Here is a 16,904-nt window from a genome sequence, read left to right as displayed (position 1 = left end):
CTCAGCCCAGTGCGGCCCCTGACTGGCGACACTACATGGCAGCCGCGAGGGCGCTGGGGCCCCCCTCAGGCTGCCAGGCTCCTTCCACCCGTCTGCCTGCTTCCCTCATCAGCCCCTGCACCGTCGCCTAAACGCACGTACTCATTCAGGACGATAATTTCCAGCTCCAGGTCTCCCTTGTCTTTCACAACTTGATTGTAGCGGCTCCTCCATGATTCCAGAGTGGATAAAGCTTCAGCGACATAAAGATCCTGGGAACATGGGACAACAGGGCCCGTCAGCCTGGGGTCAGCGCTGAAGCCGAGGCAGCTGGGGGCTGGGCTCACCCTGGAGGACTCTTCACCCCCGCAGTCCCTTTGCAGAGAGCACCCAGGGTGATTGCGTGAGCCCAGCGGCAGCTTCTCGATTTCTAGCCGTCACATGCGCCCTACTCGCAAATCCTTCCTCAACCATCATTCCCACCCACAAAACTGACATAGGCTAAACTCCCCTCTAATCTCTCGTCTCCAGCCAGCCAGCCAGCCACCCCGCTTTCATCCTTTTACCCATTTACTCACCCACTGCCCCCCCCCCCCCCCCCCGGCTCATTCACCCTTCCACTATCACCATCCCTCCGCACCCCCACCGCCTGCCGCCACCCCGGCCGCCCTCAGGGAAGGCCTGCCACCTTGTCAGCAAGTTGCACATGCAGCTGCTCGGCATATTCCTCACTCTTCTCAGCTCGTTCCTTCTGGGCTCGGATGGCCTTCTTTAAGGTTTCTTTGTCCCGGTCTCCCTTTTGCTTTAATTCCTTCAGTTGCTCCATGATGGCCTCCACTTCTGCCTTGTGCTGGTTCCCACTGCGCTCCAGGTTCTGGGGAGGGAGGGCCAGGAAGGGTCGGGGGAGTGGGCAGGAAGAGACAAGAAAGGCAGAGACGGAGGGCAGAGACGAGGAAAGGGGACCAGCGAAGAGAAGGGATGGGGGACAGGGAAAAAGAAAACGGGTCACCAACTGCGTGGGGCCTTAGGGCTCTCTAAATGCAGGCCAGGGATGAGGGCCATTCCCAGCTCTCCGTGGCACCTCTCTGGGTCACCGAACCCATCGGGTCTTAATGTTAGGACAGAACTCTTCCTTCAGCTCCCAGTGCTGTGGTCAGAAGGATCTCTCACTCATTCAGCAGAGCTACGACCTCAGAGGGTCCCTAGCTCACATAGGCAAGCAGCAACTGAGACCGTTCCTTCCCCCCGGGGTAGTTGAAAGACCCAAGGACCTAAGGGATTAAGTGACTGGCTCAGGGTCACGGCACCAAACCCGGTCACTCCTGGGAAGGGCACCCAAGGCCTCTGGGGTCCACTGCTCTTGCCACTGTCCCAGAGTCTCTCTGAAGCAGAAGTGCCTTGGCAGCAAGTGCCCCATAAACCATTGAGGCAAAGCCTTACTGAGTGTGGCTCACCGCCCTGGGACTGCCATGTCCCGGCCCCTCCTTTCCCACCCGCGGGGCCAGCAGGTACCTTGATCTGCATGCACAGGCGACTGTTCTCTGCCTCTTTGCACCGGAGCTGGGCCTGCAAATGCCCCCGCATAGACTCCATGGATTTAGAAAGCTCGGACGCTGTCTTTGCTTGAGCCTTTGGAGAGAGAGAGAAAGTGGCAGAGCCAGCATTTGAACCCAGATGTCCAATTCCAGAGTGCATCCTCCCCACGAAACTCTACTGGCTCATAAGGAGGAGCAACTGTCAGGGCTGGTACCTTCTCACATTGTATTTCCTGGAGAAGTTCTTCTACTTCCTTGTCCTTGTCTTGCAAGAGTAACAGCAGGCGCTGGAGAGAACACACACTGTCATGAGCTCCCTGGGAAGAGCAAGGGAGTCAGGCCCGGGGGCGACAGCCACTCCTGTGAGTGCCTGGGCAACAAGGCCCAAGATCCCAACTGTACCTGCCCATGTCACAGAGACCCTGGCAGGAAGCATCCAATATCTGTAGTGAATGTTCAAGACAACAAATACGTATTGATCTTGCAATTTAAGATAAAGTAACGTTAGGGGCGCCTGGGTGGCTCAGTTGGTTAAGTGTCTGACTCTTGATTTCGGCACAGATCACGATCTCACAGGTCGTGAGTTCGAGCCCTGTATCAGGCTCCATGCCAGGCATTCTTTCTCTCCCTTTCCCTTGGCTCCTCCCCTGTTCACGCTCTCTCTCTCAAAAAAATTTTAATTAATTAAATTAAATTAAATAATATTAGTCATGGAAACAATGAAAAACAAAACAAAATGCTAAATTAGAATCCCCATAATCCCCCAGGCAAAGAGAACCACTGTTAAAACACATTAAGAAGTCTTGGGGCATCTGAGTGGCTCAGCTGCGCATCAGACCACAGCCCAGGTCATGATCTCACGGTTCGTGAGTTCGAGCCCCGCGTCGGGCTCTGTGCTGACAGCTCGGAGCCTGGAGCCTGCTTCTGATTCTGTGTCTCCCTCTCTCTCTCTGCCCCTCCCCTGCTCATGCTCTGTCTCTCTGTCTCTCAAAAATAATAAACATTAAAAAAAATTTATTAAAAAAAAACACATTAAGAAGTCTTATGCAAAAATGTTCCTACAACATTTACCATAATGTGATTAAATCTTCTACACCTTTTGAAACAGCAAGTTAAAGTTTCAATTTACTGATGTATCATAATTTGGTTCCCGGGCTCTCAAGCTGGAGATGCAGATTTAGGCGTTATCCCCTTCATGCTGAATCCCCGATTGTCACCTTCGGAGAGGCCTCGGGGGCCGAGCGCCCAACCTTGGGAAAGGTGGCTTTCATCTTCCTTCTCCCTTGGGAGACTCGTGTGGGCATTAATACCTCAAATACTCCAAAAGGTCTTGGGAGTTAACATGGTGAATTTTTTGTGCAGGCCTGCCAGCAGTTTCCCGATTTATGTGACCACAGATCACTCCCTGCTTTTGTTTCTGGTACCCATTAACATCGTCGAGGAACTTAGGGTTCCATGGACCAGCCTTTGGAGCATGCTTCCTTGGGAGAGATTCCCAGAACTGGAATTGCTGAACCAAAAAGTCTACCTTTGGATGGCTTTTAATCCATAATGCAAATAAGGAAATTCAAGTAACAGACTGATGGTTAGTAACTCCATCAGCAGGAGCAGCATCCCTCAGGTTGGGTGTTCAGCTTGGTGGTTTCAAGCTTCCAAGTGATCAACTAGACAAGCCCAGTGGAGCAGGCAAGGCAGGGGACATCAGCCCATTTTACAGATCAGGAAACTAAGACCCAAAGAAATGTCAGAGCGAGGCTGCCGTGTCCCTCCAGCCCCTCTGTGCACTGTCGCCTAAAACCCACTAGATCCGCCAGGGGGCGCAGTGTTACCGCTTTCTCTGAGTCCGCCTCCGCCAGCCTTTTGAGTAGTGCTCCTTGTTGCTCCATTAGCCTTTCGGAATCCTTCAAGGGAAGGCACACAGGTCGTTAAGCAATGAACCCAGATGTCTACATCCTATGGATTCTTTCCCTTTTCCAAGACTTACATTTCCCAATTATAGGAATCATAAATAGATTGCAACCTCATTATAAAATAATCACCCTCATCCACCTCCAAACCCCACCCCGTTGTTACTGGTTTGATGAGTGTCCTGCCTATCCTTTCTCTACGCATTTATATATAGCTACACCTAGAGAAATGTTATCTTTTGGGGGGTTGGGATGCGAAGGGATTTATGAGTGATTTGACCCAAATGATAGCATACTGTATTTTTATGCTACAACTTGGTTTTTTATAAAGAGCTTGAGGGATGCCTGGCTGGCTCAGTGGGTGGGGTGTGCAACTCAATCTTGGGATTGTGAATCTGAGCCCCATGTTGGGTGTAGAGATTATTTAAAAATTTAAAAATCTTAAAAAAAAAAAAAACACCAACAGCTTTATTGAGCTGAAAATTCAGATACCATACCCCTTTAAAAAGCACAATTTAGGGGCACAATTTAGGGGCTCAATCGGTTAAGCTTCCAACTCAGGTCATGATCTCGTGATTTGTGGGTTCGAGCCCCGCATCAGGCTCTGTGCTGATAGCTCAAAGCCTGGGGCCTGCTTCAGATTCTGTGTTTCCCTCTCCCTCTGTCCCTCTCCTGCTTGAGCTCTCTCTCTTTTCTCGCAAAAGTAAATAAACATTTTTTAATAAATAAATAAATAAAATGCACAATTCAATGTTTTTTTGCACTTTCCATGATTAATTTTTTAAATTGTGGTAACATATCGCTAACATAAACCATGCCATTTTACATTTGGTTAAGTGTAAAATCCAGTGGCATATATATAGTATATCCAAATATTGTGCAACCACCACAACTCTCTAGTTCCAGAACATTTCCATCATCCCAACCGAAAGACCTGTTAAAACACTCTTCTTTCCCTCCTGCCCTAGCCCCCTGCAGCCACTAATCGGCCTTCTTTCTCCAACAGGCCACTGCATTTTTCACCTCTCCCCTTGCACAGCCTCTGGGCAAGGAAGCTGTTCCCAGGTTGCATAAATGCAAACACTGTAGCAATGTACTGTGCTGGGCCAGACGTGTACAAAGTGTCTCTCTCTAGGGTGGAGAGAGGCGGCATGCCTGGGCCAGAAGGTCTGTGATCTGCAGCAGCTGAAATGACCTACAAAATGCCTGCACAGATTTGCATGGCCATGGGCAGGAGGAGGGCCCTGGGTGGCGGCCAGTCTTTCCAGCAGACTCCTGCTGCTTTAGCTTGCGTTTCCCCCATCACTCATAAGTTTATCAGCCACTGAGCTCCCTCTTCTTCCCCGACTGCCTGCTCATACCCTTGCCCATCTCTCCCAAACAGGCCGTGTCTGAGAACCATCTCTACTCTTCCGTAGAAGGGGGCTGGGCTCGCCTTCCCTTTTCCTCTCAGGCTCACAGGTCCCCTTCACAAGCCATGGCAGGGCTGGGAGTGGAGAGAGGCCAGCATCATGGTTTCTCCAGCAACAGGAAGAGGCAAAGAACACGGGATGAAAGTTAAGGCCTGCAGCTCCTCTCCCTGTCCTTTACGCCGTGTCCTCCGAGACTCCAGGGGGACACTACACAAACGAACACACAACTCTCACCAAATCCCCCATTCTAAGGAGCCATGGACTATGACCACCCCCATTTTAGAGAGGAGGAGATCGAGGCTGGGAGAAGTGAGGTGAGCTGCACGACATCACACAGCTGGAAATGGCAGCGCTGGGCCCTAAGCCAACCGACCCCACAGCCAGAGCAAATTCTCATCCACTGAGCATCCCGAGGAAGCACAGAGATGGGGGGTACCGTCCCAAGAGCCATGGGGGCAGGGGGAGAGGAGAGCCCAGACTGAACAGAGAGTAGCCGCTGTGGGTGGGAGTCCAGATTAGCTGACCCTTCATCTCCAACGGGAGATTCCGGGATTCTAGGACAGTAGAAGCTAAGGGGTCAAAAAGGAGACAAATTGAGTAGGAAGAGGTTTGTCTGGAGGCCCCAGTCCCAGGACAAACAGCAGCAGCCCCTACCACACCAAACAGCTATCATGTGCCAGGCAGTATGCCAATCCCCCATCCATGTCCTCACGTGGTACCACGTGGAAGATGCTACTCCCATTTCGCAGGTGGGAAAACTGAGGCCCAGAGAGGTTAAAAATTGTCCAGCCAGGAACACCTGGTTGGTTCAGTTGGTTAAGCCTCCAACTCTTGACCTCAGCTCAGGTCACGATCTCACGGTTTGTGAGTTCAAGCCCTGTCAGACTCTGCGCGACAGCACAGAGCCTGCTTGGAATTCTGTCTCTCCCTCCCTCTGCCCCTCCCTCCCCCTCTCTCTTTCTGTGTCTCCTCTCTCTCAAAATTAAAAAAAAAAAAAAAAAAAAGCAGTTAAAAAAATTGCCCACCCAAGCATATTGAGCCAGACATTAAACAGGTATTAACTATTTTAAGAGAGTAATTTCGCTATAACTAATAAAACCGATAGAAATATATTCTAGAAACTCTCAAATACACCAGGACAGTATATACACGAATGCCCCAAATAACAGTGCTTATTTAATAGCAAACAACTGAAAATACACCTCCATCAACAGAAGAAAGGATAAGTTGTGGAGTAGTCATAATATGGAATATAGTGAAAATTAACTATCTTAGGTCTCAGGGACAAAACCGGATGAATCTTATAAAAATATTGAGTGAAGGGGTGCCTAGGTGGCTCAGTTGGTTAAGCGTCCAACTCTTGATTTGGGCTCAGGTCATGATCTCATGGTTCGTGAGTTCAAGCCCCACATCGGGCTCTGGGCTGACAGTGCAGAGCCTGCTTGGGATTCCCTCTCTCCCTCTCTCTGCCCCTCCCCCATTCTCTCGAACATGCTCGCGCGCTCGCTCTCTCTCTCTCTCTCTCTCTCTCTCCCCCCCCCCAAAAATAAATAACATTAAAAAATATTTTTTGAGTGAAAAAAGCAACTCAGAAGAACACATATGGAACAATATCATTTATGTAAGGTTTGAAAACATGCAAAACAATACTGTATGTTGCTCAGATATATATGTAAGTGATAAAAAACTATCAGATTGGAGAGAAAGGATCCCTCTGATAAGCTTATCATCAAAGGAGACATTTAATGACTCGGACAAGATTTCGTTTGGAAGCCTGGTCTGTGAGCACACTGCTTATATTCCTTATTTTACATACTCATTGTGGGGCACCTGGCTGGCTCAATCAGTAAAACAATAACTCTTGATCTTGGGGTTGTGAGATCAAGCCTCCCATTGAGTGTGGAGCCTACCTTGAAACTAAATAAACAGGGGTGCCTGGGTGGCTCAGTCGGTTAAGCATCGGCTTAGGTCTCATGATCTAACTTCAGCTCAGGTCATGATCTCGCAGTTAGTGAGTTCAAGCCCCACATCAGGCTCTGTGCTGACAGCTCAGAGCCTGGAGCCTGCTTTGAATTCTGTGTCTCCCCTCCTCTCTGTCCGTCCCCCGCTCATGCTCTGTCTCTCTCTCTCTCTCTCTAACGTAAAATAAACATTAAAAATTTTTTAATTAAAAAAATTAAATAAAAATTTAAAAAATAAACACATAATGAATTAAATTAAATACTAATTTTTAAAAAATAAAACAAGAAGTTCACAATGCTAAACGTAAAATAAAATTTAAAAATAAAACAAAACAAAACAAAACAAAACAAAAGACACTATGGTCTCTTTGATTTGAACCAAACAGGAAGATGGCTATTTTTGCCATCAGTCTTTCCAGAATCATTTGCTAATATAGAATATCTTTCAGAGACCATCTTTTAAGAAAAGTGCAGCCCTACCGTTGGTACTAATCATTATCCATCCTCCATTTAACCAGGGGCCGAGCCCATCCCGGACTCCTCAGGTCCTTCCTGAGCCACCAGGTCCAGCTTTGACGACCAAGGCAGCACCCAAGGCAGTCAACCAGGGTGCCCAGCACTTCACGTGAACGTCTCGTCAGGTCAGGCCAGGCACTGATAGTACGTTCATTTCCCAGACGAGGAACGGGGGGGGGCGGAGGCTCGGAGCAGAGGGGCCCTTGGTGCCACGGGGTGCGGCCGAGTCCAAGCTCACCTCTTTGCAGTGCTGTTCCCTCAGCAGGTCTCGGAGGGTGCGGTTGGTCTCCTCAAACGTGCTCAGCTTCTGCAGGAGAAGTTCCTTCTGCCTCGTCAGGGTGTTGATGTCCGTGCAGGTCATTTGTTTCTCCTGGAAGACAGCAGGCGGTCTTACACGGTGCCGGGGAAGAAGGGAGGAGCCAGGCCCCTCTTAAGAGGTGCTGGTGCCAGGAAGCCCAGGAGAGAAGCCCAGCGCTGTGTACAGGGCCGGAGCGGTCAAGGGCAGGCTTCCCAGAGGAGGTGGGCCTGCAAGGATGGGGCAGGAGCTGAGAACGACAAGGGACAAGGGCCGGGGTGCCCAGCATGGGCAAGTGCAGGTAAGGCAGACTTCCTGGAAGAAGTGGAGGAGGAGGACGACACCCGGCGGCCGATACTCGCAGGAATCAAACTGTGGCTGACACTTGCAGGAATCAGACTTAGGCCTTAACTCACTGTGATCCCAGGAGACCCATGATGAGGTCAACTCAGAGCCCCTGGCCACCAGAGGTCATCCTCGGGGATCAGGACCCAGAAGTAAGAGTGGGGGTGGGGCTCGAGGAGTCCAGTGTGCCCTCCCCTGGCCTGGAGATGTCATAAAGTCAGCCTGATGACTGCGTAAAGACCCCTCCCCGGCTTGCAGCTTGCCCCTTTCTGGGCCCAGTCCCAGGGCTGAGTGGTTCTCTGCCTGCCACCTACTGTCTTCAGCTTCCCGATGGTGTCCTTCAAGGCCATGACTTGCTTGGCAGCAGCAGCCCCATCCATCTCAGCCTCTACCAACTTGGACATGAGGCACTCCTTCTCCTGCTGGAGGTGTTTCTTCTGAAGCCTGGGGCCAGAGAGAATAGGGCTCTGTGAGCCCTCCCAGGCCGCGGCCCACCCGGAGCTCTGGGCTCGCCTCACAATGCCCTGCGAGGCTCATCTCCTGGCCAGGGGACAGTGGGGGAGGGGGAGGGATGGCCCCTGGGAGGCCACCTGGGCCCCACAGCAACGCCTTCACATCAGGTGACGTTATGGCATCTGTGGCCCTGCTTGCCTCTTGGTCATTAGCATCATCTCTGTCCCTGGCCATTGCCACAGCCTCAAAGCCACCACCGTCAGATCCGCTTCTGAGCCTCCCATCCACTCTTCACACCGGAGCCAAGCCTGGCCGCGCTGCGCCCTGCTTTGAACACCCCTCCACGGCCGCTCAGTGGAAACCCCTTCAAGCGACTGCTAAGAGCGGCCCCTGCCAACCTCCATGGCTCCCCTTGCCCTCTGCCCGCCCCCTCTCCTCCTTCCTGCCTGCCTTCCATTTCTCAGTTGCAAACTCCTCCCTGGGGGCTTTCACTCGAGATCCAGCATCCTTTCTTCCCCAGCACCTACTGCCCACCTCCCCTAACTACTCTGCAGGACTCTCCCTAAATGTTGCTTTTTCCAGAAAGGCTTCCTCGCCCCCGCTGCACTCTATGGGGGTCCTCGTCTCCCCTCACAGCGTGAACCACGGGCGCCATAGGGTAGCTAGCCGTGTGACTGCCGGACAGCCGTAAGTCTGGGTATGCTGTGACCCGGGGGCAGTGCCCAGGCCCACCAGGCACACTTTGGGACAGGGCCGCCTTACATGGTAAAGTCCTTCTCCTCCTTGATGCGCTCGATGTTGTGCCTCAGCACCGTGTTCTCGTGCTCGGTCTCGGCCAGCTCATGGGCCACCTCTTCCAGCTCCTCCTTCCGCTCCTCCAGGAACCTTTTGGCCATCTGGCGCTCACCTTTCTGCATCTTGACCTGTGCAGGGGCACGCAGGCAGGGGCCACTGAGGGGAGGTTCCTCCTCCGCACATCGCCAGGCCCATCACTTTGGACCAGAGAATGGCGCCTCCGATTGACAGATACATAGGTCACTAGGTCCACTTGGCTGCAATCTCAGTTAGTCATCACACAGACTCTCCGGGCGGACGCTACTCATCTCGTTTCCTCATGACAGAGAAAACCGAGTACACAGAGCCTAAGTGACTTGCTGGTCGGGGACAGGGCCAGGATACAGACCGTGGTTCGGCTGGCACACCGCAGGAGAGATGTCACAAAAAGGCCCACGCGCTGCGGGCTGTGGAGAAAGGGCTTGCCAGGCGGCCAGCCCCAGGTTCTCCAGGAGGGCCCACGGGCCCCAAGTGCAGGGTGGGGGATTAAAGACACAGGCCACATTAGCACTCAAGACCCGAACTTCACGCCAGCGCCGCCACCCTCCCGGTTGGGGGCCAGGGACTTCCAGGTCGTTTCCAATTAAGGGCATGGCCCACCAACTGAGGACAAACTTCCTTCACCTCTTTGGGGCTTTGTTCTTTTTTAAAACTTTTGTGTCAACTGGGAAACAGAGGTCCCAGCGTCCCAGTCACTTCGTCTCCGAAACGGGGACAATAACACCACCGGCTTCATTTACTGTTGGGCCAGATCAAACCAGGGCCTCCGTACAGAGCACCAGGAGGGTCAGGGCCAGGCCTGGGCTAAGCGCTTGATGGAGAGGGGTCCCAGGTTGCCCCGGCTACCTCCCCAGAGGCATCTAATGCCCTGGGGCAGCCTGCTGGGAAGGGCAGGAGGCCTGCGGGCAGGGGGCAGGCAGCCTGAAGGAAGCGGTCACCAGGACCCGCTGTCCTTCACACCCTCAGGCCAATAGCTATTTTACCCCGTACCTCCCTCACCTCAGACTTGAGACAACCGACCGCGTTCATTAGACTGTCAATCTTCTTATCATAACGGTTCATTTTACAGTGACCCGAGTCGTCATCTTCTGTAGAGAGGTCACTTAACCGCATCACCGAGACCAGCTTTTCTGAAGATGGTGGCGTGATCTCCAGGCAATGAGGTGGATTCTGATGCAGAGGAGGGAGAGACACGTGAACTCATAAGGCAAAGCCACAGCCATCAGCTCCAGAGCCACCTGCTTGTCCAGGGGAGGCAGGAAGGGCTAAAATGCCGAGGGCCGACCACAGGGACCTCAGGACGGAGAGCACACCGCGCCTTCTCGATGGAACATTACCTACCCCTGTTTACGTGATGTTTCTGAAGATTTTCTACCAAGAAATAAGCCTGTGTTACAATGTCAAGCTTAAAATAAAGGATAGAACAAACTGACAAAAATAGTCACAATACCCAAAGATGGCAAAAGTTTGGGGCGATAGATGTTTTCACATACCAAAGGCAGAAGTGAAGTATGTCAAAAGCCTTTTAAATGAATATGAATGCATGACAGTGGACAGTTGCAGGTACCCCACATCTGCTATAAAAGGTGCTTTAGGGACGAGTGGGTAAATGTGACGTGGACCAGATAGATGATAAGAAGAAATAAAGTTTTTAGGACTAATCATTGTTATTTTGGTTACGCAAAAAAAAAAAAAAAAAAAAAAAAAAATTATTAGAAACACATACTGAATACTTGAGGGGTAGAATGGTATGATGTCTGGAAATATTTAAATACATCAGCATAAAAACATGTTTTTTAAACAAAATGCAAGTGCCCCCCTGAAAAGATTGTCAAGCTGTATGACTCTTTGCTTGTAAGATTCCAGGAAGAAAGATATTATAATCTGGGAGCCAGGGTTTCCATGGGTTTTGATATGTTCAACTTGACTCAGTCTCCAGGTTTGTTCTGGTGCATTAAGTACTTGCTATTTCTTATTATTTGTTCAGTTCTGTGCTCCTTTTAAGCTCAAGTGCCAGATATCAGGAATAAAAGTATTCAATACTGAGTATAACTCAGGGCGCCTGGGTGCTTAGTTGGTTAAGCGTCATGATTTTGGCTCAGGTCGTGATCTCACGGTTCATGAGATTGAGCTCCACATGAGCACAGAACCTGCTTAGGATTCTTTCTCTCCCTCTCTTGGTCCGCCCCTCCCTCAAGCACATGCTCTCTCTCTCACTCTCTCTCAAAAATAAAATAAATGTTTAAAAATGAAAAAAATAAAATAAGAGTATGACTCTAATACCAGACAAGTAGGACTTTTCAGGGTACAATTTTAAAAATGCATGTGGGGGCGCCTGGGTGGCTCAGTCGGTTAAGCGTCCGACTTCGGCTCGGGTCATGATCTCGCGGTTCGTGGGTTTGAGCCCCACGTCGGGCTCTGGGCTGATGGCTCAGAACCTGGAGCCTGTTTCGGATTCTGTGTCTCCCTCTCTCTCTCTGACCCTCCCCCGTTAATGCTCTGTCTCTCTCTGTCTCAAAAATAAATAAACGTTAAAAAAAAAAAAAATGCATGTGCCCTTTGTCCCAGAAATTCTATTTCTAGGGACTTATCAAGAATGTTTAAGAATGTGAATCAAGGGGCACCTGGGTGGCTCAGTCGGTTAAGCATCCGACTTCGGCTCAGGTCATGATCTCACGGTCCGTGAGTTCGAGCCCCGCGTCGGGCTCTGTGCTGACAGCTCAGAGCCTGGAGCCTGTTTCAGATTCTGTGTCTCCCTCTCTCTGACCCTCCCCTGTTCATGCTCTGTTTCTCCCTGTCTCAAAAAAAAATAAAACGTTAAAAAAAAAAAAAAAAAAAAAAAAAGAATGTGAATCAATAGTTAATATCAAGGCAAGGATAAAGATAAATGTATGACAAGATAGTATTGGTTAAATACATCATGGTACAAATATACCCACAATGGAATACTGTCTTAAAAAAAAAAAAAAAAGCAAGATACAATATAAATACAATCAAAGTGTGTTCAAAAAGAATACATTAAGTAATCCCATTGTTACAAAAATCAAAACAAGGAGTCTCTTCGTAAGAAAAGATCAGGAAGGCTTCCACCTAGAAGTTCCAAGGCAGTCAGGCACCTGTGTGGTTAAGTCAGTTAAGTGTCTGACTTTGGCTCAGGTCATGACCGCTGGGTCCATGAGTTCAAGCCCTGTATCAGCCACGCATTGGGCTCCCTGCTGTTAGCACAGAACCAGCTTCGGCTTTGGATCCTCTGCCCCCTCTCTCTACCCCTCCCCTGCTGTGCTTGCATTTGCTCTCTCCCTCAAAAAAAAAAAAAAAAAAAGTTCCAGAGCTCTTCTCAGAGTGTTGGGTGTTGGGATTACAGGTGTTTTTTTTAACTTTCTTTCTTGTGCTGGTTTGGATTTTCTAATTTTTCAACAGTGACTGCACATTGCTTTTTTAAGAAAAAAAAGTTGGCAATATTTAAAAGGAGGGTAATACGGGGAGCCCGGGTGGCTCAGTCAGTTGGGCATTAGACTTTGGCTCAGGTCATGATCTCATGGTCTGTGAGTTTGAGCCCCATGTCGGGCTCTGTGCTGACAGCTCAGCGCCTGGAGCCTGCTTCAGATTCTGTGTCTCCCTCTTCCTCTGCCCCTCCCCCATTGTGCTCTGTCTGTCTGTCTCTCTCTCTCAAAAGTGAATAAATGTTAAAAAAGTTTTTAAAAATAAAATAAAAAATAAAAGGAGGGTAATAGGACAATATATAGTATGATAACAATGGTATTTTAAAACCCAAAAGTATGCATAGGAAAAAGTGTGACAGTAAGTGTAACCAAAATATTAGCAGTTTCAGGAGGGTGGTTCCCCACAGGGGTGGTAATGACAGCATTAGGACCAGAGGGGAGCTTCTGGGGAAGCTCATGATGATGTGGTTTCTTAAGTGGTGTGGTAGTTAGTTACACAGATACAGTCAGTTTGTAAAAATTCATCAGTCAAGCAGTATACTTCTGATGTGTGTACTTTCCTGCACTTTTTAAGAAAAAGCTTTTAAAACTTAATAGCAGTCACATTAAAGTAGTAAAGTGACAGGTGATGGTTTATTTTTCTGAATTTTCAACTTTCCATAACAAAAACAGATCACTTTTAAAAATAGGGTAGAAGGGTGCCTCGGCGGCTCAGTCGGTTGATCGTCCGACTTCGGCTCAGGTCATGATCTCACAGTTTGTGGGCTCGAGCCCCACCTTGAGCTCTGTGCAGGCAGCTCAGAGCCTGGAGCTTGCTTCGAATTCTTTGTCTCCCTCTCTCTCTGCCCCTCCCCAACTCATATTCTGTCGCTCTCTCAAAACTAAATAAACATTCAAAAAATGTTTTAAAAATAATAAAAATAGGGTAGAGAAAAAAACCCACACCTCCTTTCTCCCAAAGGCAATCAATCTTATATACCAGAAGGGGTTTTAAAAAAATCGAACAAGGGGGCACCTGGGTGGCTCAGTTGGTTAAGCGACCAACTCTTCATTTTGGCTCAGCTCATGATCTCACCGTTGGTGAGATAGAGCTCCACATCAGACTCTGCTGACGGCGTGGAGCCTGCTTGGGATTCTGTCTCTCCAATCTCCCTCTGCCCCTCTCCCACGCTCACTCTCTCTCTCTCTCTCTCTCTCTCAAAATACATAAACATTTTTTAAAAAATCAAACAAGAACCCCCACATGTACACAGCAGCTTCTGGGGTCCACGTCCAGCTCACCCCACATTTCCTTTCTCGCTTGCCCATAATGGGAAAGGTCAGGCTGGGTCTTCCCAGAAACACAGAGTCCCACTGGGAAGGAGAAGGGCACTGGCTCAAGGGGACATCATGAAATACAGCTGCTATCTGAGACAGAAGTCACCTTTCTGAGCTCCTCCATTTCTAGGATTCTGGGGCCCCAGAACTGAAAGTAGGCATTGAACTTTCCAGGGGGGACCATAGGTCCTAGCAACCTAGGTCAGTAGGGAAGCCAGTTTCCAGAGTGGCAGATCTTTAATGTAGACTTCAAAAACTACTAAGTTTTCTGTTTTTTAAAAAAGCATTTTTAATTATAAAACATAGTATGCTTGTTATAATGAAATTCAAGCAGACAATAAAAAATAAACCTTTAAGGTTTATTTTTAAACCTTTAAGGGCCCCCCAACCCCAGAGGTAGTCACTGCTTACTACTTTTTATTTATCTTTCGAGAAAATGTTATACATATACAAACACATGTATGTACACATGGATACAGACATCCTGTTTTTTTCTTCTTTTTCAGGTAAGCTCTACGCCCAACATGGGGCTCGAACTCAAGACTCCAAGATCAAGAGTCACATGCTCTGAGGCGTCTGGGTGGTTCAGTAGGTTAAGTGTCTGACACTTGATCTAGGCTCAGGTCATGATCTTGAGGTTCATTAGATCAAGCCCTGAATCGGGCTCCATACTGACAGCAGGTATTCTGTCTCTCCCTCTCTCTCTGCCCCTCCCCCCGTCACTCTCCCTCTGTCAAAATAAACCTAACAAAAATAAATAAGTAAATAATGAGGGGCACCTGGGTGGCTCAGTCGGTTAAGCACCCAACTGTGGCTCAGGTCATGATCTCCCAGCGTGTGACTTCGAGTTCCACGTCGGGCTCTGTGCTGATGGCTCGGAGCCTGCAACCTGCTTCTGATTCTGGGTCTCCCTCTCTCTCTGCCCCTCTCCCACGCGCACTGTCTCCCTCTCTCTCAAAAATAAACATTAAAAAAAAAAAAAAAAGTCACATGCTCTGCCTACTGAGCCAGCCAGGTGACCCACAGATGCCCTTGTTTGGACAAATAGGGCCAAACTCTACCCGCTGTGCAGCTCCGTGCTTCATGATCATGTATGAATATCTACGTCCATCACTGTAACAGTTGTATGGTATTCCACTGCATGGATATATCACAATTTAACCAATACCCTCCTGATAGACATTTAGGTTGCTTCCAAAATTTCTCTCTTACAAACATTTTTATACATGATATCTGTACTCATGTACCCCAGCTCAGTCGGTTAAGTGGTTAAGCGTCCAACTCTTGATTTCGGCTCCGGTCATGATCTTGAGGTTCACGAGATCGAGCCCTGCATCGGGCTCCATGCTGACAGCAGGGAGCCTGCTTGGGATTCTCTCTCTCTCTGCCCCTCCCCTGCGTGCTCTCTCTCCCTCTCTCCCAAAATAAACTTAAAAAAAACCCAAAAAACAAAAAAATCCCTATAATATCAATTCCTAGGTATAAAACTACAGGATCCCTGCGGTGCCTGGCTGGCTTAGTCAGTGGACTGTACAACTCTTGATCTTGGGTTCGTGAGTTCAAACCTCACACTAAGTGCAGAGATTACTTAAAAATAACAAAAATCTTAAAAAATATTTTTTTTAATTTAAAAAAAAATTTTTTTTTTAACATTTATTTATTTTTGAGACAGAGAGAGACAGAGCATGAACGGGGGAGGAGCAGAGAGAGAGGGAGACACAGAATCGGAAGCAGGCTCCAGGCTCCGGGCCATCAGCCCAGAGCCCGACGCGGGGCTCGAACTCACGGACCGTGAGATCGTGACCTGAGCTGAAGTCGGACGCTTAACCGACTGAGCCACCCAGGCGCCCCAAAAAATATTTTTTAAAAATAAAACCTAGCATCAATGTTTACATACGTGCCCCAGAACTGTTAAATGATTTCACCAATCCTCTCAAAACAGTATAAAAAAGTTTGCTGACTTCTCCTACCCTTGCCAACATGAGATATCAGTAAGCTTTTCTTTTTTTTTTTTTTTTTATTTTTTTTTTTTTTTATTTTTTTTTTTTTTTTTTTGGGGCAGAGAGACAGAGCATGAACGGGGGAGGGGCAGAGAGAGAGGGAGACACAGAATCGGAAACAGGCTCCAGGCTCCGAGCCATCAGCCCAGAGCCTGACGCGGGGCTCGAACTCACGGACCGCGAGATCGTGACCTGGCCGAAGTCGGACGCTTAACCGACTGCGCCACCCAGGCGCCCCTCAGTAAGCTTTTCAATTACAGTATATTCCATTCAATAAAAATGACAGCTTGTGTTTTAAAACATAGTTGTTTTTCATTTACATCTGATTAGTCAGGTACGTGTAGTAAAAAATGGAAGACAGCGTTTTAATTCCAAGCTTTCTTTCCCTCTTATTTAAAAGGCATTAAAATTTTTTTAAGTGTATTCATGTATTTATTTAATTAAAAAAAAATTTTTTTTTAATGTTTATTTTTTTATTTTTGAGAGAGACAGAGTGCAAGAGGGGGAGGGGCAGAGGCAGAGAGGGAGACACAGAATCTGAAGCAGGCTCCGGGCTCTGAACTGTCAGCACAGAGCCCGATGCGGGGCTCGAAACCACAGACCAGACCGCGAGATCATGACCTGAGCTGAAGTCGGACGCTCAACCGACTGAGCCACCCAGGCGCCCCTTATCTAATTTTTTTAATGTTTATTTTTGAGAGAGAGCGCGTGCAGGTGCTAGTGGGGAGGGAGGGTGGGAGAGACACAGCAGCCTCTGTGCTGTCAGTACAAAGCCCAAAGTGTGGGGCTCCAGAAGCCAAGAGCAGGACGCTTAACCAACTGGGCCACCCAGGCGCCCCTAATTCCAATCTTTCTTATGTAAATACACACACACACACACACACACACACACACACACACTGGAATA

General features: G+C 48.8%; 1 protein-coding gene across 14 annotated transcripts in view; it reads right to left on the bottom strand.

Annotated features, from left to right (window-relative positions):
* The window catches only part of ODF2 (outer dense fiber of sperm tails 2), a 35,830-nt gene that overhangs the window by 12,506 nt on the left and 6,420 nt on the right, over positions 1 to 16,904 (bottom strand). For all 14 annotated transcript variants that reach the window (XM_049629740.1, XM_049629758.1, XM_049629793.1 and 11 more), the window contains 9 exons: positions 10,237 to 10,407; positions 9,166 to 9,326; positions 8,265 to 8,394; positions 7,549 to 7,680; positions 3,344 to 3,415; positions 1,730 to 1,801; positions 1,492 to 1,608; positions 668 to 853; positions 142 to 251 (listed from right to left, as the gene is read on the bottom strand). In XM_049629740.1, the coding sequence (XP_049485697.1) occupies positions 142 to 251; positions 668 to 853; positions 1,492 to 1,608; positions 1,730 to 1,801; positions 3,344 to 3,415; positions 7,549 to 7,680; positions 8,265 to 8,394; positions 9,166 to 9,326; positions 10,237 to 10,407 (1,151 nt within the window). The remainder of the gene's footprint in view (positions 1 to 141; positions 252 to 667; positions 854 to 1,491; positions 1,609 to 1,729; positions 1,802 to 3,343; positions 3,416 to 7,548; positions 7,681 to 8,264; positions 8,395 to 9,165; positions 9,327 to 10,236; positions 10,408 to 16,904) is intronic.

The sequence above is a fragment of the Panthera uncia genome, chromosome D4 (genome assembly GCF_023721935.1).
Source record: "Panthera uncia isolate 11264 chromosome D4, Puncia_PCG_1.0, whole genome shotgun sequence".
Classification (NCBI taxonomy): Eukaryota; Metazoa; Chordata; class Mammalia; order Carnivora; family Felidae; genus Panthera; species Panthera uncia.
The sequence above is the reverse complement of the archived record's forward strand: the minus strand, read 5'-3'. Positions and strand labels throughout refer to the sequence as shown.